The 26,087-nt window shown below is 57.9% G+C and overlaps 6 protein-coding genes across 6 annotated transcripts; all 6 read left to right on the top strand.

The window, feature by feature from the left end:
- Positions 1-10,414: 10,414 nt before the first annotated feature.
- Positions 10,415-14,183, top strand: SCHCODRAFT_0235739 (uncharacterized protein; the record flags this gene model as incomplete). Its single annotated transcript, XM_003029905.1, has 4 exons — positions 10,415-11,413; positions 11,545-12,874; positions 13,041-14,080; positions 14,145-14,183. The coding sequence occupies 4 exons, from the start codon at positions 10,415-10,417 to the stop codon at positions 14,181-14,183; spliced, it is 3,408 nt and encodes a 1,135-aa protein (XP_003029951.1).
- Positions 14,184-14,548: 365 nt separating this feature from the next.
- On the top strand, positions 14,549-14,797 carry SCHCODRAFT_02471461 (uncharacterized protein; the record flags this gene model as incomplete). Its single annotated transcript, XM_003029906.1, has 1 exon — positions 14,549-14,797. A coding segment is annotated over one exon (249 nt), but the record flags the coding sequence as incomplete, so codon positions are not given.
- A 1,599-nt stretch (positions 14,798-16,396) lies between these two features.
- SCHCODRAFT_02468393 (uncharacterized protein) lies at positions 16,397-16,717 on the top strand (the record flags this gene model as incomplete). The annotated part of the gene is made up of 1 exon (XM_050342671.1): positions 16,397-16,717. A coding segment is annotated over one exon (321 nt), but the record flags the coding sequence as incomplete, so codon positions are not given.
- A 577-nt stretch (positions 16,718-17,294) lies between these two features.
- On the top strand, positions 17,295-18,305 carry SCHCODRAFT_02354814 (uncharacterized protein). Its single transcript, XM_050342458.1, has one exon. The coding sequence runs from the start codon at positions 17,492-17,494 to the stop codon at positions 18,152-18,154; it is 663 nt and encodes a 220-aa protein (XP_050199407.1). The 5' UTR covers positions 17,295-17,491; the 3' UTR covers positions 18,155-18,305.
- Positions 18,306-20,902: 2,597 nt separating this feature from the next.
- SCHCODRAFT_02471876 (uncharacterized protein) lies at positions 20,903-21,241 on the top strand (the record flags this gene model as incomplete). The annotated part of the gene is made up of 2 exons (XM_050342705.1): positions 20,903-21,010; positions 21,110-21,241. Coding segments are annotated over 2 exons (240 nt in total), but the record flags the coding sequence as incomplete, so codon positions are not given.
- A 272-nt stretch (positions 21,242-21,513) lies between these two features.
- On the top strand, positions 21,514-25,265 carry SCHCODRAFT_02506819 (uncharacterized protein; the record flags this gene model as incomplete). The annotated part of the gene is made up of 2 exons (XM_003029907.2): positions 21,514-24,311; positions 24,788-25,265. The coding sequence occupies 2 exons, from the start codon at positions 21,514-21,516 to the stop codon at positions 25,263-25,265; spliced, it is 3,276 nt and encodes a 1,091-aa protein (XP_003029953.1).
- Positions 25,266-26,087: the final 822 nt, after the last annotated feature.

Raw genomic sequence — 26,087 nt, 5'->3', positions numbered from 1 at the left:
GCCTATTCGCTACTAGCTGCTCCAAGCGCTGGCGAAACCATGCCGGATCGCGCTGATCGCTGCTGATCGCGCTTGATCAAGGTGCCCATCTCTAGCGGAGATGCTGGCCCTTCAGGGCGCATCGCTCTTTCGCTCATCGGCGCAGTCCTTACCGACATGCTGCCTCTATGATGACATGCGAAACGATGCTGACGATCTTTCCAGATCACTATGTCTAACACCCTCACCTCCACCGTGCCCGTCTTCAACGGCAAGGACTTCAAGTCCTTCGCCAAGAAGATGAAGGCCTACCTCCAGTTCCAGGGCATTGACAATGTCCTGACTGAGGAGAAGCCGAGTCCTATCGCAACTACTGCTGATAGGAAGGGCAACGAGGAGGAGCGCAAGCAGTTTGATGCTGACGACCGCAAAGCGCGTGGTGCTATCATCATGTGCATTGACGAGCGTCTCATCGACAATGTCCCTGACGAGGACATGAAGACTGCTAAGAAGCTCTGGGAGTACCTGAATACGATGTATGGCTCAGCGCAGCTGGCCGACATCTTCGGGTACCTGCAGACTGCTCTGAACGCCAAGTTTGACGAGCGTCAGCAACCAGATCCGCAGCTGAACGTCATCCTCCAGCAGTTCACGCGTCTGAAGAACGAGAATGTTGCCATTCCCGAGTTCTTGCAGGCCATGATCTTGCTTGCGATCGTGCGGGTCAAGCCCGTGACGACGAATCTCCTTCAGTCTTACTCTAAGACTACGCTCAAGGTCTCTACTGTTCGCGATGTGCTTCTAGCGCACTACTCGCAGCAGGGGATGAGCACGAGCGCCACTGCTCAGAAGTTCAACACCAAGCGCAAGCGCGATGATCCGAAGTACTCTAATCAGCAACAGGGCGGAAGCTCTGCGCCCAAGCAGGGCGACAACGCTGAGAAGAAGAAGAAGAAGAATCACGGCAATCGCGCTGGTAAGAACTCTGGCAAGGGCAAGGGCGGCAACACTCACGCTCATGGCGTCTCGGAGATGGCTGGGATGATCTCTTCGCTGCACGCTCCCGCTCCCCTCACACCGTCGGTGCCTGCCACCAAGACGTCCCACGTCGCGCTCATCACGAAGGACGGTACCTCTGTCCGCACCGTGATTGAGAAGCCCCCCGTCAAGAACGAGGAGGCTGTCGCCGACAACGAACACTCCAAGAGCGCCTGAGCCGTTTTTGACTTTGGGAAGGAGTTGGACATCACGGTGACGCCCCAGGTGTTCCGTCGCCTCGACAAGATCGTCAACGACCGCGGCATCCCCCGCGTCAACGACGAGGACGAGGAGATGGGTTCCCCCACTCCTAAGGCTTCTGGCTCGAATCTTCAGCTCGAAGATCTCGCTCCTCCGCCGAAGCGTGCCAAGATCAACTCGATCCCCGACGTCGAGATGGCCTCCGCACAGCAGAACGACGAAAGTCAGCTGTTTGACGGAGAGAGTCACCTCTTCTTCGGATCGTCTGGCGGCGATACCATCGATCTTGACTGGAGCGCCAGTCCCTTCAACTCCGCCGACGATCTCCTCCAGGCACAGGGCGAGGGGATCTCTGACGAAGCCCTGATGAAGTCGATCGCGGACAGCGTCAACAGCTTCATGCTGGAGTCCGTCGACGCGGCGACTGCCAAGACTGCCGAAAGGCAAGTACCCTTCTCTTCTGGACCACTGCGCAAATCTCACAGTGCCACACCTCAGCGCGTAATTACTGTCGCAGCGGGGACCGTACTACATTCGTTGATGACTGGATCTCATGAATTTTGTACGAATAAATTTTGTGTGCACTCCAATATTGCTGCGTGTCCGAGATGTAAGGGGAAATCCGCTGAGAATTTCGGCGACTTCCCACCTTTGTGGATGGCCGATTCTGGCGCCTCACTGCATGTGACTGCGGATGAGAGTGATCTTGCTGAGTATGAACCGATTGAGGATTCTGAACCCCTGCAGACAGCATCGGCTAGTGCGTCTTTACGCGTAGTTGGTCGCGGGACAGCATTTGTGGATCACTACGTCACACGGCATGGACAAAGGAAAGTAATGACTTCCCAAATTTATCCGGTCTATCATGTACCTGGATTATACGGTCGTCTTCTTTCCTTGGGCACTCTATTGAAACAGAGTGGATTGCAAATGCGCGGAAACGCTGCTTGCATCAGCTTGCATCGAAGGAGCTCTCCTCTTTTGATCATGGAGTTTACACCGCTCCACCCTTTATCCACGATTTACTGGTTATGGTGCAGACCTTCTGTCACCAAAACGTTGCAGAATGTCAGCCTCATCTATAAGGTGGACTACGACACGATGCACCGGCGATTTGCGCACCCGTCGAAAGACGTTCTACGTCAGGCGCGCAACCACACCAAGGGCTTTCCCCAAGACCTTGAGTTTCCTGCCGACCCTCGTCCGTGCAAAGGATGCGCTGAAGGGAAGATGCACGCTCGCTCTTTTCCATCTTCGGAGCATCGCGCAATGAAACCGTTTGAGTTAATCCACTCGGATCTCAAACAATTCCCGACGATATCTTATCACAAGTATTGTTACTTCATGAGCTTCTTTGACGAAGCGCTCTCCTATGGCTGGACAGTATGCCTCAAGCAGAAGTCCAACGCCAAACAGGCCATGCGCAATTTTATTGCTATGGTCAAAAACCAGTTCGAGACCACGATTAAAAAGTGGCACATCAACAATGGGGGAGAGTTTCAGGGAATGGGTATGGAGGAATTTCTCGAGGAGAATGGGATCCTCGTGGAGAAAGGCGCACCCTATGCTCATCAGCAGAACGGTCGTGCCAAACGCTTCAACCGGACGATTATGGACAAGGCCGAGTCTATGCGTTTTACCGCATGCCTGCCTAATTCGTTCTGGGAGTTCGCGATTTTACACGCGACTCGGGTCTACAACTGGACGCCTATCCGGCGTTTGAAGTGGAAGACTCCGCACGAAGCTCTCTACAAGGACAAACCGGATATTTCTCATCTCCGGGTCTTTGGTTGCGGCGCATACGTCTTTATCCCCGAGGAGAAACGCCAGAATAAGTTATCGCCCAAAGCGGAGCTGATGACGTACCTGGGCATGTCCGATGGGGTAAAAGGCTTCTTGTTTATGCGCGCAAACGGTGCTCTCTTTGTTGGCACTCAGGCCACGTTTGATGAAGCACTGTTCCCCCGCTGTCCTGACAGCACTCGTCGTCAACACGTACCAGTTGGGGAAGATTTCCCACTTCGTGATGATGATCCAGCGGATCCACAAGATCCACCACAGGAATCAGGAGACATGCCAGGCGACGATGATGAGGAATTCCCACCTCCGCGTCCCGCTGCTCCGGCTCCACATTTCCCTCCTCAAAGGGGCCCTGATGATGATGATGACGATCAGAATCGTCAGGACCCGCCACTTGATCGCCGGGATCAGACTCCAGAGGCAGCTCTGCCCGCTCCCAAGCGTGGCAAAGGGCGTAAGAAAGCAGGACCACCTCCTGAACCTACTCGGAAGTCTACGAGACAGCGGACCCAGGTTTCTAGTCCTGATAACATCTATGGAGATCGCGCTCCAGCGGAGATTGAACGCGATGTCTCGAGCGAGTCGAAATGGAGAAAGATGGTTGGCAATGACGAACCGCGTAGCTCGCGCTCGAAAGCCACCTCTGATGCTGAGAAAAGGGTTCCTGGCCCTAGCTCGCAGCCATCTTCGCGCGCAGACGCTCGAGAGCATCTGGATGAGGACGAAGCCCGCATGGCGAAGCTATGCCGGGAAGGGGGAGTAGAGCTCATCACTGAGTTGCTTTCCAAAGCGGTTCCGGTTGATGATGACGCTCTTCCTGACACGTCCAAGTATGCGACTGGACGTTCAAAGACATCTTGAAGTTGCCACCTGCGCAACAGAAGGAATGGATGAATGCTTGCCGCGAGGAGTTAGAGGCACTCCGTCAGCGCAAAGTCTATTCCCTTGTGGATCGTCCAAAAGGACGAAAGGTCATCAAATGCCGCTGGGTCTTTGATCAGAAATCTGATGGCCGCAAACGAGCCTGCCTCGTCGCCAAGGGTTTCAGTCAAGTCGAGGGAATCGACTATGACGAAATCTTCTCGCCTGTCGTCAGGTATGAGACGTTCCGCCTAGTCATGGCGCTTGCAGCGCTTGAAGGCTGGCACTGGTCAGGTCTCGACGTCTCCAAGGCTTTCCTCTATGGGGACCTGGACGAAGAGGTCTACATGGAACAACCCGAAGGCTTCGCGGTGAAGGGCCAAGAGCACAAAGTCATGCGCTTGCACAAGGCGATCTACAGACTCAAACAAGCTGCCTTAGCATGGTGGAAGGCGCTTACCAAGTCCACAAAAGCCATGGGCTGGGTCCGACTCACATCGGATGCCGGCGTGTTCTTCTACCAAGACTCTAACGGCAAACTCGCTGTTATTGTAGTCTACGTAGATGATGCTCTGTTCTTCTCCAAGGACAAGAAGCTCATTGCCTTTCTTAAGGCTGAGTTCAACAAGCGATGGGAATGCCGTAATTCTGAAGTTACTTCGGAGTTCCTGCGCATACGCATCCGACAAGAAGGATCTAAGATCAAGATCGATCAGATCCCGTATCTCGATAAGGTGCTGAAGCGCTTCGGGATGGAGAACTGCAAGTTCGCCCCAACCCCTCTACCAGCCGGCTATGTGCCTGAGCTCAATGAGGATGAGGTTGATCCCGAACTCCGCAAGACCTTTCAGTCGGTCATTGGTTCGCTTCTCTTCATCATGTTGGGCACTCGCTCCGACATTGCCTTCGCGGTGACCAAGTTGTCACAGTTTGCTGCAAATCCCTCGAGAGACCACTTGAATAAAGCGCTGTATATCTGCCGCTATCTTGCTGGAACTCGGGATTATGCACTTGTCTATGACGGTGCTTCCAATGGCGGACTGACCGCGTACACTGATTCGGATTGGGCATCTGATCCGATCAAGAGGCGATCCACCACCGGCTACTTCATGAAGCTGGCAAACGGGATCATCTGCTGGCAGTCACAATTGCAGCGCACAGTCGCAGCCTCGTCGACCGAAGCGGAATACATGGCGCTCTCTGATTGTAGTCGCCAGGTGATGTGGCTCAAGAGTATCCTTATGGAACTCAAGCGCAAAATCATCGTTCCCGTTCCTATCCATGGTGACAACCAGGGATCTCTCTTCACGGGCTCCAACGCCTACCGAGACCGCCGGATGAAACACATCGACATCCGTTACCACTACATCCGCAAGCTGGTCGAGGAGAAGGAGGTTGAGCTGTACTTCATTGACGGCAACAACAACCCTGCAGACATGTTCACCAAGAACCTTGGGCGTGTCAAGTTCGAGAAGTTCAGATCTCAACTGGGACTTGAGTTCAACTCGTCCTAATTGGCCGATGAAGACATCCGCTTGCGTACGCTACGCCGTGATACTTAGCGAGGGGGAGTGTTGGACATTTGGCCTGTCACATGTTATGACTCACGTATCACATGATGGACACATGGACACACATGGACACACGCGACGACATCATATGTTTATTGTTTACATGTCCATTGCATTATCACATGCTACCTACCATCCTGTACATATATAAGGAGGGCCTCTCTGCCCCCCAGAATAACAGGTCTTTACCTACCTCTGCGCTTGCCTCATACCAAGCTCCTTACCACCAGGTAAGCAGTATAGGCGCGCTTCCCAGCATGCTCAACAGAGGCGAAGGTCAGCAGTCCGTGCCGGACTTCCGCGGGTCACGTGACGGCCGGAACGTGTCCGGCCGCAGTCGATCCCTGCTCTTGTCTTCGTCTTCTCGTTGTCTGCTCGACGCGCGTCGGCTGCAGGCCGCGCGCTGTCTTCTCGCACGTCAAGGCCCCACCAACGACGCCTTCACTCCGCTTACACTATGTGCAGAACAACACTTATCGCAATACTCGGGCGGGATCGGAAGCGCTGCGCCCACGCGCGCTGCCCACCCCTCATATTCCTCCTCAACCCCACTCTCCCGTTCCTTGACAACACGGTTCCCCAAGCGCCTTTGTTGTCGTCTCCGCGCGGAAACGCGTACCAGCCGCTGTGCGTTGGCGCAGGCTGCCTGGTGACGTGGCATCGCCACGTCACCACGCGCAACAACCCCGCGGCCGATTGCGCGTGCGCTAGTGCGCTCCGTGGTTCGCAACGCGGTGCGGTGTGCTGGCCGGCACACGTGGGAGCGTGCACTGACGCTGCCTGCGCGCGGGTCTTACCCCCTGTCCCCAACCCAACCTCACATCACCTCTCCCCACGTCCCCCCTCACCTCTTCCCTCACCCGTCCCTACCCTTACTAAAACATCCCACTTAGACGAAGAAGAATCCGAAACCGACGGCCTGGGAGACCTGCCTAGGAACGGGTTGGGGCCGGGTGTGGTGCAAATTTTGTGTTTTTTTTGGCCACGCTTGCTCTCCCCACCATTTCCCTCTTTCTAACCCTCTCATTCACTCACACCTCCACCGCCACTCCCTGCTCACCTTCCCACTCACACTAACCCCTTCCCCAGTCGATCCCATCATTTCCCTCACCTTTTCTTGCTCACTCGCCATGGGTCGCGCCCACCTGATTCGGCATCTGCCGACAAAGCGCGTGTGCTAGCGCGGCGAGCACGCAGAGGCGGCTTTGCGTTGACGGCCACCCCTGGCGATGTCCGCGCACCAAACAAGCGCGCGAGTGTGCCGGCATCTGCTGGGAAACGCGCAGCTCAACGGTTAACGCGATGGCGCCGATTGGTATTTGCTGACCGTGTGCGACGAGCAGATGTGATGCGCGCCACACACGCGTAGATGTGTGTTTTGTGTATTTTTTCATCTTCGTCTCTGATTGCCCATGTAGCCTTGGCCTGCCGTCCACTCGTGGTGCATACCACCAGCACTGGCCTCCGACGTGCGGCCAGTTGGTCAACGCGCCGGCTGCGCAGTTTCGGCAAGTGCCGAGAGCTCGTGTTCGAACCTGTGCGAGCATGGCGCGTGAGATATCTCAGCTGACAAGCGGCAAGCACGATATTGTTGGAAAGAGCGGGCATTGCGCGCGTGCGATGGGAGGGGGGTAGTGGAAGGTGAGATGGGCCGAGATGCCATACACATACGAGTAGCACGTCTGTAGTAGGAAGTTCGTAATTATATGACTATTTTGTCTTTTCACTATTGATGAAATAAGCAACCTAATGGCAAAAACAAACGGGATTTCAAGGGGCTTCGTCAAACTCAAGCAGTCTCAAACAGTCTCAGGCGGGTTCAAGGGCAAGTCAAGTGTCTTGAGAGCGTCTGATATTGGGCAATAACTTTTGAAGCCCTTGAGCGTTTGAGACACTTGAGCCCGCTTGAGTCCGCTTCGGGCCCCAGACCGCTTTTCCTGATGGACGTGTAAGCAACCGACATCATATATACTTGTTGTCCATGGGCTTTAAGCACAGCCTGGTATAGATGAGTCAGAGGTGTCCACAAATACCCACTTGTGACAGGTTGTTTACTTCCCTTGGGCTCCTTACTTTAAGGAGGATTATCTGTGCATGGAAACAGCATGATGATCAGCTTATATTGGAAGAACTCTCCTCTTTTGGTACTCGAGTTTTATAAACTCAATGAAGTGCATACCCTGTACTTCCTCTGGTCAACGCCTTCCATGGCAAAGACTGTGAAGTCTGTGTCTACCGTATACAAGGTCAACTATGACATCATGCACCAGCAATTCACACATCTGTCAAAAGACGTTCTATGTCAGGCAAAGAAACACACCAAGGGCTTTCTCCAAGACCTTGTTTTTCCCAAGGAAACTCACCCCTGCAAAGGTTGCGTGCAAGGGAAAATGCACCAATGTGCCTTCCCGCCTTCCGAGCATTGTGCGAAAAATCCCTTTGATGTTATCCATTTGATCAAAGAATTCCCGATGATTTCTTATCACAAGTATTGTTACTTTATTGGCTTCTTTGATGAGGCACTCCCCTTTGGCTGAACAGTATGTATATCACAGAAGTCTGACACCAAGCAGGCTACGCGCAACTTTATTGCGATGGTAAAAAACCAGTTCAGTGCTACAATTAAAAAGTGGCATATCAATAATGGGGGAGAGGTTAAAGGCATGGGAATGGAGGAATTCCTTGTGAAGAACGGGATTCTGGAGGAGAAAGGTGCACCTTATGCTTATCAGCAGAATGGTTGTGCCGAGCGCTTCAACCGGACGATTATGGACAAGGCCAAAGTCATGCGCTTCACGGCATGTCTGCCTAACTCATTCTGGGAGTTTGCAATTGCACTCACAACACGGATCTACAGCTCAGGCTGCCAGATAATGCCGGGGTTGGGTGTAAATTCCGTTGCATTGCCTGGTATGTAATTTTCACAAAATCTGGCACAATTATCTGGCAGACATGTCTGATCATTCCCAGATTAATCTACTAGCTATACTACAGATTATTCTGGCACTATATACCCTACCAGACAATTCTGGTCCAGAATTGTTGGGAGCTTCCCTTGCTATCCAGAGTTTTCGGAGTCAGCCCAGACTTGTCTGGCGTCACCAATTTACCTGACAATTGTAGACAACCCGACAATTCTGGATGTCCGGATACCTTTGGATGTCACAACCCAATATCTCTGTGTTTAGCCGACAATTTGGGTCTAACCAATATCTCTGCACCATCCCGACAATGCTGACAACGCAACAATTCTGAATATCCAGAGTTATCGGGTGGACGCAGATGTCGCAACTTCAGAATTGTTGGGTGGACACAGAGATGAAGATACCAGAATTGCCGGGTGAACCCAATATCTCTGCATTCACCCGACAATTCGGGTCATCCCAATATCTGCATTCACCTGACAATTCAAGTCGTCCAGAGAAATCTGGATGTCCAGAATTGTCAGCTCGTCTAGGATTATTGGGGGACCGTGGAGATATCAGGTCGTCCAGAATTGTTGGGTAAATCAGTGATGCCAGGCAAGTCTAACACACCTTTCGAGAATCTCGGGCATCAGGCATGTCTGGTCTCCAATGCACCAGACAAGTCAGAGCACCCAAGACATAAGTCGAGAATCTAGCCAAGTCAGCCAATGTAAAATACTAAATAGATAGATAAGTACAAGTAAAATGTGATCTAATGAGGCGCAGGAGAGGGGCATTACCTGATACCACCCCAGTAACTCCCTATCTGCCAGGCAGTGACTGATGGGGGTACCGGGGTGGGAACACTGAAGGTGCTGCCCCTAGGGCATAATATATGCGAAATCTGAAAGTCGGTGATGCCAACACCCAGCATATGGCGAGGGCATCCCGATGTGGCGAGCGGCAGGCAAAGATAGGTATACTCACCTAGATTGGCCAAATGGATAGGAAGGGGGTGCAATTTGGTTGCGTGCCATATCTGTACGTCAATGAGTAAAAGGGGACGAGGAACAGAGGGTGGGACGTACCGGATTGCGTGGCCGAGTAGCAAAAGGGCACGAAGCAGCTCCAGTGCGCGCCATGATACCTATAGTGAGAAACTGGTTAGTAGGAACGTGCGAGAACGTGCATACAACGCACCAAATTCAAGGCGAATGCGAGCGCGCGATCACGGGCTATGCAGTTGAACGCGCTAAACGCGTCAAACACGCCGTCCTTCCGCATAGGCAGCGAGTGCGCGCTCCCACGCGTTATGCGCATCGGCCGGCGTTGCTAGATGCGTCAGGCAGGGCGGGATCCCCCGCTGTCGTGCGGTAGTCGTCTTTTTTGCAGGCGTCGCGCGCTGTGGAGAACCCGGTATCACGAGCATCCTCGTCGAGACTCCGCGGGGGTGGGCGTACTGATTATGATTCCCATTGTACTTTTATCATTTCTACGAGCCACAACGGCACGCGCGACCCCCGTGATCGCGCGTGCTCTACTACGTAACACCTTGTACTTGTAGTCTCAGACACACGAATGACGACACACTTCTTACCATCATCTTGCTTTTCCCTCGCAGCTCGGCCGGAGGCCTCGCAGCTAAGAGAACGGTTGGCAGGCTTGTACCGCCTCCGTAGATACGGTCGAGGAATCCAGGATTGCCGGTGACCTCCCGTATTGCCTCGCCAGCAGGCGACCACTCCGCGTCGACGCTTTACGCCTCCGTGAGTGAACCCTCCCGGAGCCCCAGGTCTCCACAGAGTGGACGTTAAGGGGTCTCACGGAGACGAAGGGCCACCAGCCCAGAGCCCTAGGCTCAACAGGACTTCGTCCATAACATTTCCACGGCGAGGTGAGTTTTTCGACCCTTCCGCCTCGTGCTTATATTTTTCGCCTCCACCTACCCCACGCTACGAGCCTCTGCTGCTAGCCGCTGCCTCAGACGGAGACTCTGCGCGCGCAGTAGCATTTGAACACGAACATCGCTCGATACCGAGTCCGCCCGGAAGCAGCCTCATGTCAAGCGCCAGCCGAGCGGGCGAGGACTCGGGAGGGGTCGGGGAGGCGCCGCGTGGCGATGAGACTCAAGGACGCTCCACTTCGCCTGGCGACGCAGAGAAGGACGACCGCATGTCCAGGCGTTACGTCCTGGATCAGGCATTCGAGCAATTCAACACGCCGCAGGCAGACGACGAGGGCCTGCCACCGACCTTCGACACGGGAAGGAAGAGATTGGATTGGATGATTAACCATCGCCTCCTGAACGCGGAAGATATCGTCGACCGCGGGGTTCCAGCCGATAAACGATTCAAGCGCTTTTCCTTGCGCCCCGAGCTCCTCGACCTCGTCGACCTAGTCATTTCCCTCACACAAGACGTCCTCTCCTCTATGGCTTCTGCGACAATGGAGGACTCGGCGGACAAAGGGCCGCGCTGGGATTTTGACGCGCGCGGCGTCCTCAGAAGTAACTTGGGGGGCTGCGACACGCTCGCAGGATTAAACCTAGCCTGGACGGCGTTCAATCGGCGATGTTCACAAGCACTGAGCGTGTACCGCAAGTACCGCACGCGTATCGAGAAGCACATCGCGGGCGAGACTCCCCCGCCTCTGTCACCTCTCACGGCGCCCGGGTCGGTGTATCGCGACCTCCCAGGCGTAGGCAGCCCCGAGCAACAGCTGCGATTCCTGCTAGGGTCGGTACCAGGGTACGATGAAGGGAACAAGGAGGCCTCGACGCTCGAAAGGAGGTGCCTTCTCTTCAAATCTGCGGAATCAATTGCGCCACCGCTGTCGCCGCTTGCTAGGGCCTTTCCGCTACGTCTGCTGGAGAGGGACCCAGTCGCGAGGTACTACGACGGGGACGCCATGAAGGATCGCCCTTTCGGGAAGCCGTACGAGACTTGGAGCTGGTTGAAGCAGAGCTCCGCTGCCGAGCCGAAGGCGACCTCGCAAGCCCAGTACGAGGAAAAGAAGAAGGGGCTGAAGTTCGCGAAGCAGAGCAAGGAGGATCCCTCCGTGCGCGAAGCGGCGAGTACATCCAAAAAGTCGAAGAAGAAGGAGTCTGACTCGAAGAACTGGCGCGAGCGGGATTCCACTTCGCAAGCGGGGGGGTCGATCTCATGTTCGGGTCACTGGCGAGTCGCAAGACCCGGCAGCAGATGCTCGCAGCGGAGTCGGCATCCACGGGAGGCGGATCAAAGAAGAAACGAGCACGCTCCAAGCGGCGCAAGAGGGAAAAGGGCGGCCGCGAGCGGGATGACGAGAAGGAGGGCGAAAAAAGGTCGAGCGGGTCAGCAAAGCGCGGCGGGGACGACCACCACGACCCGGCGCCGCACTTCAAGACTCAGCCCGGAGACGAGCTGCCCTCCGACGACGACGACAACGACGATGACTGCGACGACGATGATGATAGCTCGAGCTCGGAGGACGACGTCGTGGACTTGAACGAGGAGCCGCCTTTGATTCCATTCGGGACCGTCGCCCCTACCGTCCAGTCTAGCATCAAACCCGACCAGCTCCCCGCCTGGAACAGGGATAAATCGACTGCGACGGAGTTCTTGGTGTCCGTGTACGAGTACGCCAACAGCGGGGGCTACTTGAACCAAGCAGTGGGCTTCTGGATCTGGACGAGGCTAGAGCGCGGCTCGCCCGTATGGCAGTGGTACATGACGCTGTCCGACTCGCTGAAGGGATATATGAAGAAGAGCGCGCATCAATTTCTGGGGGTAATACAGCGCGATTATCTAGGACCAAAGTGGATTCGCGACCTGGCCACCGAATACCAGTTCCAGTCTTTCCGTGAGCCAAAGCATCGCCACGAGACGCCGAGCCAGTTCATCTACAGGTGCATCATCGCCTGCCGCGCGCTCGCTTTTGCACCGATGAATTCCAAGGAGGAGGTGAAGATGATCCTCGGCGTGGCGCCTCCCAGCTGGGGAATAATCCTCGTCCCCTCCTCAATCAGGAGCACGGACGAGCTGTCGAGCCGCGTGCTGCAGTTTGAGAACGAGTTGACTAACGCGTCTCGCTCGTCGGGGAATGACCTAAGGTCCCAAGTTGCGGCGGTCATGAAGGAGATTGGGTACGCCGCCTCTCCCTCGGCGAGGCTGCGCTTCTTCCCCAAGCGCTCCGCGTCCGCTTTTGACGCCGAAGTAGAGGAAAGCGGGGAGGGAGCAGAGTCGCCGGACGAGGACCGTCTGGCCGGAGACATGCTCGCCATGGCCTACAGCGTAGCCTCGGCAAGGGACAAGGCCAGACCTCCCCCGACGAGGAAGTACGCCCCGCGCAACGACGTTAGATCTAAGAAGAAACCGCCCTCGCCCTGCAGGCCGTGCGGCAGTCCCTATCACTGGAACCAAGACTGCCCTCATTGGCAGGAATATCAACGCGACCGAGTCAAAGAGGGTTTCTTGGTCGACACCGAGGATTCAGAAGCCGAGCGAGCCTACAACGTTGCCTATTATCTGAGCGGACAGGGTTTTGAGTGGGCGGCATCCGAAGATCGCGAGGAGACGATCGAGCAGGAGCATAAGTCCCAGAAAGAGAGGGCGACGGAGGACAATGAGCGGGGGGGGGACAGAAGGAGCTAGCGAGAAGGAGACGGTGTTCGTGGTCACAGCGCAAAGCTTCGTCTCCCGAATAGAGGAAATTGAGGATGACTATTGGTACGAGGGAGAGCTGCTGCCCGCGGACTCACCTTATATCCTTGAGAGCATCTACGAGGAGGACTCGGAGCAGCCGACCAGAACGGGAGCAGTCGATGAGGTATACAGCGCCGAATGGGAGGCGCAGCCCGTCGAGCCCACGGACAGGCCGCCCGACGATAGCGGAGAAACTCCCCGACCGTACGAGCCTTGGAAGGTGCACCTGACTCCGAGGATAGACAAGAAGAAGGCGGAGGGAGTCGGCTCATCAGTTCTCAGCGTGCGAGGGCACTTGGGGTCGGAACACGAGGATGAGATCGACGAACACCTCGACTCCTGCGCCAGCATCTCCTTGGTCAGCGGGGAGACTTACGACGCGATGAAGGATAAACCGAAACTACACCAAGGCGCGAAGATGAAGCTCTGGCAGCTGACGGATAAATCAGTATCAATACGAGGATACGTGATGATGCCGGTGGTCATCCGTATGGACGACGGGACGCTAGTAAGGATGATCGTGCGCATGTACGTCGTGGAGGGGATGACCGTCCCGGTCCTCCTGGGCGAAGACTTCCAGCAGGCATATGAAGTGTCGGTTCGCCGCAGCCTCGAGGAGGGGACAGTGGTCATGTTCGGCAATGGGCAGTACACCAAGACCGCGCAGCAAGCATCCCGCGACAAGGAGGTGCGAAAGGAAGTGCAGAACGTCGAGAAGGCCTACGTAGGAGAGAAGCCAACGCACAGCTTCCTGAAGAAGGCAGCGAGACACCGCTACCAACGCGCCTTCAAGGACAAGAAGAAGAGAGCTGACCAGGAAGACCGTGTCATCCGCGCCGCCGAAGACGTGGTTATCAAGCCTGAATCCGTGTCGAAAGTCAAGGTCAATGGGCCATTTGACGCGGAGGGAGATTGGATTGTCGAGAAGGAAATGATCGCGGCGGCGTCGGATCAGCCCTTCATCGTCCCTAATACGCTCGTCAACGCGAGCGCGCCGTTTGTGCCAGTTGCGAACTTGGCAACCGTTCCGCGGCGCATACGGGTAGGAGAGGCGCTGGGAACGGCTCATCGCAGTGAAGAATTCTTCGACACACCGCGAAGTCAAGAGGAACGCGATCGGTACAGCAAGCACGCAGCCTTCCTGAGCACGGCTTGCGCAGTGAAGGAGGACCTGGAACAGCGCCAAAGCGAACGGCCGAACGACAAGTCAAAGCAGCCAGCCCACGAGAAAGCGAAGGCGCGGTTCCACATGCCGGAAATGCAGAATTATGAGGCGTGGAAGGAAGGGCGAAGATCGTTCCCAATGCCGGACGCGAGGACGTACGAGTCCTGGAAGAGCTTGTTTGCGAAGCAGAGGGAAGCTGAAGGCGAGGGCGACGAAGATGAGGAAGGAGGGGTAGGACCCAAGACAGCCGAAATGCCCGACACAAGGGACATAACCGCGGAGGAATTCAGGCGCACCTTGGATGTGGGCGTCCTCCCCGAGCACTTGAAGGGCGCCGCCTGGGAAATGCTGGAAAGGCGGAAGGGCGCGTTCGCCCTGGACGGCAGGTTAGGAAATCACCCCGCGATGGCCAAGATACGCACCGAGGAGGGCGTGGAACCGATAGCGACCCCGATGCGGGGCTCTTCGCCGGCGAAGAAAGCGGTTATGGACGAACAGATCGACAAATGGTTCGAGCAGGGAGTCATCGAGGCATCGAGAAGTCCGTGGAGCGCGCCAGTGGTGATAGCTTATAGGAACGGGAAGCCCAGATTCTGCGTAGACTATCGGCGACTCAACGCGGTAACTATTCCAGACGAGTTCCCTATTCCCCGACAACAAGAGATACTCGCGTCGCTAGCAGGCTCGCAAGTCCTATCGTCCCTCGACGCGCTGTCAGGGTTCACGCAGCTCCGCCTGGATCCGAATGATGTCAAAAAAACCTCCTTCCGAACACACCGAGGTCTATTCCAGTTCAGGAGGATGCCTTTTGGCCTGCGAAATGGGCCGTCAATTTTCCAGAGAGTCATGCAATCAGTGCTAGCGCCCTACCTCTGGCTGTTCGCCCTCGTGTACATAGACGATATCGTCGTGTACTCGCGCTCGTTCGAGGAGCACATAGAGCACTTGGACAAGGTCCTCGGAGCGATCGAAGAGGCAAACATCACGCTTTCCCCGCAAAAGTGCCACCTCTTCTACAACTCCATCGTCCTGCTCGGTCACAAGGTCTCGCGGCTGGGGCTCTCGACGCACTACGAGAAAGTCAAAGCCGTGCTGGAAATGAAACGCCCCAACACCGTCTCGGAGCTGCAGACGTTCCTCGGGATGCTGGTCTACTTCAACACTTTCATCCCTTACTACTCGGACGTCTGCGGGCCACTGCACGAGCTGCTACGCAAGGGCAAGCATTGGCGCTGGGGGGCAGAGCAAGAATACGCATTCTTGCAGGCAAAGAAAGCGCTCCAGCGCGCGCCGGTCCTCGGGCACCCGATGGAGGGGCGGCCTTATCGCTTATACACAGACGCATTGGACAACGCGCTCGGTTGCGCTCTGCAGCAAGTCCAACCAATACGAGTGGGAGACCTCAAAGGGACGGCGGCGTACGAGAAGCTGAAGGAGGCGTATATCAAAGGGCAGCCCGTGCCGCGATTTGTGACGCGAGCCTCAAACCGGACGTAGGACGCCCCGGAGCGCGACGAGTGGGGGGCAACACTGGACGAGTCGACGGTGCACGTCGAGAGGGTCATAGTGTACTGGTCGCGTACTTTCAAGGGCGCCGAGGCGCGCTATAGCACGACCGAGCGGGAGGCTCTCGCCGCTAAGGAGGGACTTATCAAGTTCCAGCCTTACTTGGAGGGGTCATCAATCCTCTTAATCACGGACCACAGCGCGCTGCAGTGGGCGAGGACCTACGAGAACAGCAACAGAAGGCTGGCAACCTGGGGGGCGGTCTTCTCTTCGTATATGCCGGGCATGGAGATTATACACCGCGCAGGACGGGTACATTCAAACGTTGACCCGCTGTCAAGAATTCCTAGAGACCCTCCTCCCTACGTCACACCCAGACCGCCGGCGACTCCCCCATTACGAACGGACTCCGCGACAGCCGCACTGCGGGAAGAGATGAGCTCGCGGGAGAAGGCTGAACGCGCATTCGTAGGGCTGTCACTCAGCAGCTACGTCGAGGACACGCCACAAGCATACGCGGCACCGACGAGGCGTTCGCCGCGCCTAGCGCGCCGGGGGGCGGAGGAAGCGGCAGCGCAGAAGGAGGAGCCTCCGGACGTAGTCCCAGCGCAGAGAGAGGAGCAGCCGCTGGCAGACGCGCAAGCCCCAGACGAACGCCTCAACCCCGAGGAGGAGGAGGACGACCACGAGCTGGAGCAAGCAGCGCAGAGGCCGGCGTACGAGCCGACTTTCAGGAAGCCGCCAGCGCTGGTGTCACACATCAGTCCAGAGATGGCGACAAGGTTTAGGGAGGCGTATCAAGCGGAACCCTACTGGAGAAGGCGCTACGAGGAAGCCGACACCGTCTCGAGCGCGTGGACCCCGGGGAGGAGATACTACAAGTCGGAGAACGGGTTGCTCTTCTTCCTGGATGCAGACTATCTTCCGCGATTATGCGTCCCAGACGCACTCAGGGACGAAGTCTTGCTCCGGGCGCATGAAGACCCGATGGAGACGGCGCACGCAGGACTGGCGAAGCTATGGGGGAAGCTGCACCCGCGCTTCATCTGGAGGAAAATGAAGAGCACGATAGAAAAGTTCATACTCACGTGCGATGTCTGCCAAAAGGTCAAGTACGCGTCGTTCAGCAAGTACGGCACCCTCATACCGAATCCGATACCGGCGTCTCCCTACGAGTCTATCTCCATGGACTTTGTGGTCAAGCTGCCAGAGTCGGAAGGATACGACACGATTCTGGTGGTGGTAGACCGACTCACGAAGCACGCTCAGTTCATCCCCACCAAGACCGACCACCTTGTGCAGTAGGCTGGGTTTAAACCCGACCCTCTACTGACGTACTGCGGGTTGAAATCCCACGATGCGGTTGTCGGACCCGGCAAATGCCGAGCTCCTAGCCGCCAGAGGCGCCGGCGCCGTCGGGCGGCTGCCTTATCCGGTGCCGCGGCCGTGATGCGCGCGTCGCGTGCCCTTCCCGACGTCGGGGCGGCGCGTGATGGCGTGATGGCGCGTCACGACGTGTCGCGCGCGCGCCCTCGCCGCGTCGGGGCTCGCCGCGCGCGTTTTCCTATCCCTCTCACTCGAACGTAACGGAAAGGCGTAATATAAGTATATTATATACCTAAAATACATGTAAAAGCGCACCGCACGCATAGCGGCGGATACGCAGGGAGCAGGCTCGGGGAGAAGGGACAGGGGGAGGAGAGACAGGGAGGGAGAGGGGAGTGGGGCGCATGATAGCCCCCTTCTCATCACGCTCGCGCGCGCGAGAGGGGGTGATGCGGAATGGGGGGTAGGCGGTGCCGGTCGTCCATTGCGGTGGGTAGTGCGGGGTTACCCACCCCTGGTAGCGCGACCGTACGCACGATGCAACCGCATCGCAGTAGGGCTACGTGCTCCCGAGGTGGGAGCACGCAGTATTCCTCCCCTCCCCTCCCCTCCTCTTCCCCTCCCTCCCTTCGTCCTTCCCGCCCTCACCCTCGCCCCTCCCCAGCCTCGCTCTGCGAAGGCATGGGATGTGGGCGCGAGGGTAGAGGGCGGGGAAGGACGAAGGGAAGGAGGGGAGGAGGAGGGGGAGGGGGAAGGGCGCGCGACGATTTGAACTCGCGCGCGTTGCCACGCCGTTTCGCCAGGTGGCGTGGACGACGGGCAGCGCGTGGCGTTGCTTGCGCGCGATGTACGAGACTACCGCACGCTAAGCGTACTGCTGTTAAGCAGTACGCCGCACACGCGATAGCGTCGCGAAGGGGGCAGGGGGTTGGGGGGGATGCGGGGTCGGCCGGTCCGTCTCCCTCATCTCCGTGCGAGGGGCAGGGGGCGTCCGCGGTTGTCGGCAGTGGGGAGGAGGTAGAGGGAGGTGGTGCGGCGCCTTTGGGCGCGGGTGGGACCGGCGTACGGCGGGAAACAGCGCCGTTCGCCATCGCGAGCGGCGCTGAAATTTTTCGTTAGCAAGATCACTTCGTTTTAAGACATTAGAACGCACCTTTGGGGGGCTAATACTAGCCCCCCGTCCCCTCCTCCTCGTTTGCGCGCGTTGCTGTGCAGCCGTTGGGCTTTGGCCGATGGACGGCGGGGGTGTTCGTGGTGGTGTGAAGGAAAGCGGAACGCGTTATGTCACGTCACGCGTCGCGTCAAAGACGACGCGTTCGCGCGCGGTTCCCCGCCATCCGCGAGTCATCCACCTGGTCTCGCGCTTCAAAAACGTATATTAGCGTACATTAGTAGTATATGAGCAATGGCATGAAGTTTGGAAACAGTAGGAGGACTGCAAGGTGCACTAAATACACAAAGAATGCACCAAGGCGCCTGAAATCACACTCTTTTCGAGTTTGTACTTGACTGGAGGCCCCCCTTCGGAATATAATGACATATAAGTAGTCAGTAGTGCGTCCTACACCGTTTACAGAAAGTTTGAAGGAGCTCGGACGTCTGGATCCTTGACAACGAGCATCGAGATGCACAGTGTACATCCCACTCGAAGGAGCGGTCTTCAGTGTAAAATGAGCATGTATAAAACCACAATGAATCGCCAATACTGGTTTGACTTCATATTACCCTACATATACCCTCTCGGTCGAAATCCCGCGAGCTTTGGAAGCCGAAGGCTTTACTGTTCGCGCTGCGGGTATCGCCGAGACTGGGGGCGGCGGTGCTTTGCGGTCCCAAATCGTTAGGTAACGGTCCCAAATTGTGACATTACCCCCGCCACCGCTTCCCCTTCCTCCACCTTTCCTCGCCGCTGCTCGCTCCCCCTCTCATCTCCCCCTACTTCTTTACCCTTCCCTTCTCTCTCATTCCCTCTCACGCGGCAGAAGAAATCAGCGGCGATCGTGGTGATCGTGCCGCTGATCCCACCCCCACCTCCCACCTCCCACCCCTCCTCCCTCGATCGACGGCCCAATGGCCTCCCTTAGAGACGCAAGGAAAAGGAAGAAGGAAGGGGGGCTCTATACAAGCCCCCCAAGGTACGTCTCAATATATAATACACACAAAACCGTGCTGATAATGATATACAGCGCCGCTCCTCAGCGCATGCGTTGAGGAGCGGTGCTTCACTCTATCGCCCCCGTGCCCTCAAGCCAGCAACCCCCTCTCATCCCCCCACCGATAACGCGGACCCGGGCGAAAGCCGCGCCCTAGCAACGGCAGCGGCAGTGGTCCACCCCCCTCCTCTCCCTCCACTCCCTCACGCGATACGGCGCGCACTTCAGGCGGAAGTGCGCCGCTTTGTTACTATCTACTGCGCTCCACTGCGCCTACCCGCTCCCCTCACGCGGTCGCAACACGCCAGCCGTACAACACGCCCTCAACGTCATCCCGCGTGAGGGCGCGGCAGCGCGCATTTGCACGTGTTTCGCCCCCACCTCCCCCCCTCCTTGCCCTCCTCCTCGCCCTCCCTTCGCGTCCTGCTCCCCATATGCGCTCAGTGGCGCTCGGGCGCACTATCCATAGCGCTTAACCCGCAAGTCCCCCACCCTAGCGCTCCCGATCGCGCTCCCCACCCCTCCTGGACTCACCTAGGGCGTGACCACACCCCCTCACCCCTCATCCCACCTCCCCTCTCCCCTTGCTCTCCCTGCTCTCTCCCCTTTCCCTACCTCCCCTTATCCCTCCCCCATGCCGTGCTCATCGCCAGCCCACGTGCCGCCGCCGCGAAAATTTTCTCGCGCGCGTGTTTCCCTCATATCACACTCATATACCTCACAGCATCATTTTTTATACATTATATAGATCTATATACATTTACTATGAAGCTAGGATGCGCGGGGAATGCGCAGGGATGCGTCAACGCATGCCACGTGTCCGGGGGGCGGGGGCGCGCGCGGCCGTTCCGCCACCCGATCACGCCACCACGCGCCGCCGACGTCGGGATGGGCGCGTGGCGAGCGCATCACGGCTGCGGCGCCGGATAAGGCAGCTGCCCGACGGCGCCGGCGCCTCTGGCGGCTAGGAGCTCGGCATTTGCCGGGCCCGACAACCGCATCGTGGGGTTTCAACCCACAGTACGTTAGTATAGGGCTGGGTTTAAACCAGGCTTACAGCATTAGCTGGACCGACATCAACCGCATAGAGGCAGCCAAGCTGTTCGTCAAGCACGTAGCGACGCGATACGGAGTACCCGCGAGCATAGTCTCGGACCAGGACCCCAAGTGGACATCAGAATTCTGGGAACAGGTCGCAAAAGAGCTCAAGACGGACCTCCTGATGTCCACGGCTCATCACGCGCAGACGGACGGGCAGACAGAGATAGTAAATCGCTTCATGGAGACCATGCTAAGGGCGTACGTCGCGCAGGACATGTCCAGATGGGCCGACTTCCTGCCGCTACTTAAATTCGCCTACAACGCCACCGTGCACCGCTCCACGGGCGAGACCCCATTCAACCTGCTGATGGGATATCACCCCCGCTCACCGCTTTCCTTCTGGAACAACAACGACCGTCTCACGCAGTCTGCACAAAGGGTCCCGGAAGCGCAAAAGTTCTTGGAAGAAATCCGGATGCGGAGAGATCAGGCTCGAGACGCCATAGCGGCGGCGCAGGACGAGCAGGCGCGCTACTATAATCAAGGTCGGAAGCCCGTCCCCGAGTTCAAGAAGGGAGACAAAGTGCTCGTCAACCCGCACTCGCTGGAGTGGGCGGAAGCCAAGAACAAGCCCAAGCTACGCCAGCGCTGGATAGGACCGTTCGAGATCCAGCAGAGGATCAATCCAAATGTGTATCGGCTGCGCATGGACGACCGGTACCCCGGGCTTCCCATCATCAACTTCGAGCACCTGAAGCCGTATCACGAGGGGCACACGAGCGTGGAAGAACGACGGACCAAGCTCCCGACCACCAGGCCAGATCAGCTGCCTTCCGACGAGTACAAGGTGGGTCAAATCCTTCAACACCGATGGAATAAGCGCAAGAGAAAGCGAGAGTACTTGGTGCGATGGAAAGGATTTGGACCGCATTACGACACATGGCAAGTCGAGAAGGACCTGCGCAACGCGCCAGATGACCTCGTTGCGTACAAGAAGGAGCACAGGTTGTAGCGGGCGCAAGGCAGGCCGCATGGTGGAAGGCTTCGACCCCTACCATGGCCGAACGACAACAGGAAGCCCGAAGGGGATGTGTATATGGCATGGGAAAGAACTTCTATTTATCACGACTCGCGCTAGTAACTTATCAACCAGGAATCGATCGCCCACGCTCTCCTTCCCTCTCGACCCCCCGTCAGCGGAAGCTCAGCGCGAGGACCGCCCGCGTTGAGCCTGTATCGACGACTAGTGGTGACCAGGATTGCCGGTCCCGCGAATCGACGACCATGGTGTCTTTTCTCCTGCGACCCAATGCTGCGAGATTCCCGCTGTTCGCCGCGAGCGTGAAGCACAACCGGCAATGGGGATCGGTCAACGCTGAACCCGCGGCGCTGGACGCGATAGACCCCGGCGAACGACACGTACCGTACCGTCTGCGAGGACCGTCCATCAAGTTAGCATTCTTCAACCCCGGGATCCCCTGGGAAGGGTACATGCCCAACTCATTGCTCAACGGACAAGACCCTCTCGCAGTGGCCATCCGGAAGCCCATGGACGACGATCTTCTGACGACGGGAGGAGGCGACTACCGCATCTCGAAGCTATGGCAGATAAGCATCGGGGAGCTCGCGGTCAAGGCGGAGAGCGCGTTCAGGAGATTGATCTGCGCCGCCGAAGAGATCTTCTATCGAGTGGAGGGGGCGTCGCAGGTCAGCTTCACACCCTTCCGCCTGGACACCGAGCTGCTGCACAAGACCTTCCGGCTCCGATCGGAGGCGCTCGCGACCACCAAGACCCCGCGCGCGCAGGTCCTCGCGAATGTTAGCTTTCTCGCCTGGTTCACGCACGTCGTTGGCAGTTGGGCGGAGGGCATCGACCAGGAAACGGCGGACTTTATACGGTCGCTGCGACTAGAAGAGCGCGAGATGCGCGGCTATATCATCAATCTTCCCACCGACTACTGCTGGCTCGACCTCCAGCTGCTCATCGAACACGAAGTCCCTTTTCATTACCTCTGGTCCCCCTGCTTGCACCTCAACAGCCGGTTCATGCGTACCAATCCCTGGCTCATCGCCCGCGTGCTGGAGATGAAGCGTCAACTCGGCAGGGAACCCACCGATGAAGAGGTCCTGGACGGTCAAGGCCGCGCTCGCACTGTCCTGGGATACGATCGCTTCTTTCAACCAAGGAATGCTCTTCCAGAAGGGGAAGACCCATGGCCAAACCCCGATACACGCCACGCCGTGCAGTTCTTCCGGGGCTGGCACGAGCACGACTTGAAGGACGAGGCGATCATACAGCGTGCGTTGCAGGCGTACGAGGCGAAGGACCCCGCTGGCGTCTATCTGAGCGAGGACGCCCGGACGGCTTGGACGTACATCTATCGCTGGGCACGAAAGGGAGCCAACTGGATCGAAGACGACGAGCTGGAGGACTGGGAGATTTTCGAGACGCCCGCCTGGACTCGGAGGGGCACCTTTTTCCATGGGAGGGAGCTGAGGCGACTCACGTGCGCCCCACTGCCGCACCAGATGCTGGAGCACCACCGCTGGGGAACCGATAGTATCGCCGAGCAAGTCGAGCTGCAGATGCTCGTGGACTGCATCGGAGAACCAGTCGAGCAGTCGTACAAGGAGATGTGGGACGACGAGGAGCGCCGGATGCTGACCTTGAGCTACGATAGCCGCACGGAAGGGCAGCCCGTCCCCAACTTACCTCTCACCGGCTACTTCGCCGTGGATGGAGACGAGGTGGCGATCCCCGAGGAGAGGGACGAGCGACCGAGTCTTCTTCAGAGGATGGAACCTCTTCCCGACCAACGATCGCTGGCAGAAAGGATGGGGCCCGCTGTCGCGGCATCCGTCAGGGCTAACAGCGCGGGATCTTCGCGGAGCCGAGGGCGTGCGCGAGGTGCCGCTTCGTCAAGAACTACGTCGCAGGCGAGGAGAAGATCCCCGGAGTCGCGTAGCGCGTCGCCGCCTCGGGTACGGCGCTCGACGTCAACAGCGTCCTCGGCAGCCGGGTTGTCCTCGGCTCGAGACTACACCCCACGCTTGCCAGACCCTTCGACACGCTGGGGATTGGTAACGCCAGCAGCCCACAACTGGGGGGCGCGAGTGGCGCAGCACATTCGCGAGGCCGACCAGCTGCTCACGGTACTCTCAGCGCCGATTCTGCCGCGCGCCGCGGACGTGGAGGGACGCATCCGGTGGGCGGACCGGGTGATACAGCACGCGTATCTGGTCCTCCTGCACCCGCAACACCAAGTCCGCGTGTACGCGCTTCGCATCAAGAATCGGCGCACTCGCTCTGAGGACTTCCTCAAGCGCCTTGCCAACGCGGGCATTCCTCTCGCCATCGCGTTCCCGCAGTCGATGTACCCGACCAGCGATCAAGACCGCCCAATAGCGGATGAGGAATCACATTCGGTGGCCTTCGTGCCGTATGGCACAGGAGGCACGACTCTGTTCAACACCTGGAGGGACGGACTGCGATCTCTCGCGCGCAGACCGAATGCAGCCGCGTTGTACTTCTCCAGCGACATCGCGAGCTATGTGCTACGCCGTTGGGCATGGGACATTATCGGACCAGTCGTAGGTAACGGACCGAGCGAGGACGCCCGAGTGCATCGCAGCGGCGATAAGTACTGGCCCGCGGCCCCCCTACCGGCGTTGTTCACCGACGAAGTCTCGTCACCCGAGATCGCCTACGCGCACGGATGCATCATCGCGCAGCAAAACGGGGAAGCGATAAGTTACCGCTACGCCTTCCCGCCGAAGAATTCCTGGGCCTCGCAGTGGCCGACACGAGGCGAATGGGGCGTCGAGGAGAACAAGTACATGCTGGAGCTCGCCGTGGCCTTTGAGCGGGGCGAGGCCGAGATACCCATGGAGTCCGCCTGGAGGGACCGCTTGCGAAACCGGAGCCGCAGCAACCTCGGTTCCGGCTTCCGCAAGAGCGAAGCTTTGAGCGTCGCCAACGCTGAAGCTTGGGCGGAGTACTTCCAGCGCGTCTACGGCGGCGACCGCCGATTTGTGCGTATTGCGGATCTGGGAGAGCAGCTGCGCCCCGCGTGTCTGTACGAGTAAGCACGTCTCGACTCAGAAGGGGGGGCTTTGTGGAGAACCCGGTATCACGAGCATCCTCGTCGAGACTCCGCGGGGGTGGGCGTACTGATTATGATTCCCATTGTACTTTTATCATTTCTACGAGCCACAACGGCACGCGCGACCCCCGTGATCGCGCGTGCTCTACTACGTAACACCTTGTACTTGTAGTCTCAGACACACGAATGACGACACACTTCTTACCATCATCTTGCTTTTCCCTCGCAGCTCGGCCGGAGGCCTCGCAGCTAAGAGAACGGTTGGCAGGCTTGTACCGCCTCCGTAGATACGGTCGAGGAATCCAGGATTGCCGGTGACCTCCCGTATTGCCTCACCAGCAGGCGACCACTCCGCGTCGACGCTTTACGCCTCCGTGAGTGAACCCTCCCGGAGCCCCAGGTCTCCACACGCGCTGGTCACGGCGCGATGACACGTCATCATCGCGCGTGGGAAGGAAGGCGGCAGCGGCGTTGGCAGCGGCAGCTGCGTGGGTGCGGAGAAGGGGAGGAGGGGAGGAGGGGAGGCGGCGGCGGACGGGCAAGAGGCGGACGAGGAGAGGAGGCGGAGAAGCGCAAGTTGGAACTTCACGAAAATTGCGCAAAGTCGGAGCAAACCAGGCCGAGCATGTGGCTGGCCCGATCGGACCGCGTCCCGGAGCGCTGACGCGTCACCTTCTCGTGCTTTCCTTCTCCTCTTCGTCTTCCCTGCTCGCTCTCGTCGCCGCCGCCACTCGCCTGCCGCTGCCGACGCCGCCTCCCCTTCTCGTCGCCGCCTCTCCAGCTCGCCGTCACCGCGGCGCAGCTGACGCCATGACCGCCCACGCCGCCTTCCTTCCCGCGTGCGACGATGACACGTCGTCGTGCCGTGACCAGCGCGCACCGCTCGCAAAGAAGACAGCCAGCAGAGCGCCCCAGCCCGCCTGGCACGTCTAGCAACGCCGGTCGAGGCGCATAACGCGTGGGAGCGTGCACTCGCTGCCTGCGCGGAACGACATCGCGTCCAACTAGCGGGTTCAACTGCATAGCCAGCGATGTGGTTGTTTTGCACCTGGTGCATTGTCCGCATGTTTTTGCGCGTTCTCACTAACCCGTTCCTCATCTTAGGTACCCCAGCGCGTACCCGAGTCGTCGGACCATGACCGCCATACAGCAGCGGCACACTCTAACGCGCCTGACCCACCTATCGACGCCGGCTGATGCGCATAACACGTGCGAGCGCGCTATCCGCCTGCGCGCAAAGACATCGCTTCCGACATGTGTAGCGCATTTGTCAGCATAGCCGACGTTTGCGCGCTTGCGTGCGCGTTGAGTTTGGTGCGTCACCCGCACCTTTTCGCGCATTTTCTCACTCACCAATCCATTCTTTGCTTAGGTCGCTGCGACGTGTACCCTGGACGTCACGCGTGCACACACGTGCCTTCTACTTGGCTACCTACCTCGGTACGCCCCGCCCCTTCCCCCAAGGCCAGTGCGCTAATTCATGTGCAGATTTTGCCCGTCGTCAAGTCGCCCCTTTCCTTCTACTGAGGTGGGTATGTCTTCCTGCCCCTATCACATCGGGATACCCTCACCATATGCTGGGTGATGGTATCACCGACTTTTACAGGTGTCATATGTACTACCCCACCCCGGTACCCTCATCACGCACTGCATGGCAGATAGGGACTTATCGGGGTGGCATAAGGTAACATCTTTCCTCTTTTCTTAGATTACAGTCTACTTGTAATTCTATAGTCAATTAAATCCTTTTGTGCT

This window comes from Schizophyllum commune, assembly GCF_000143185.2.
Source record: "Schizophyllum commune H4-8 unplaced genomic scaffold SCHCOscaffold_8, whole genome shotgun sequence".
Lineage (NCBI taxonomy): Eukaryota > Fungi > Basidiomycota > Agaricomycetes > Agaricales > Schizophyllaceae > Schizophyllum > Schizophyllum commune.
This window is presented reverse-complemented; position numbering and strand designations above follow the sequence as displayed.

Excerpts from the sequence above, each read along its gene's own strand:
- SCHCODRAFT_02354814 (XM_050342458.1), top strand. The coding sequence starts at position 17,492 with ATGGGGGGTAGGCGGTGCCGGTCGTCCATTGCGGTGGGTAGTGCGGGG.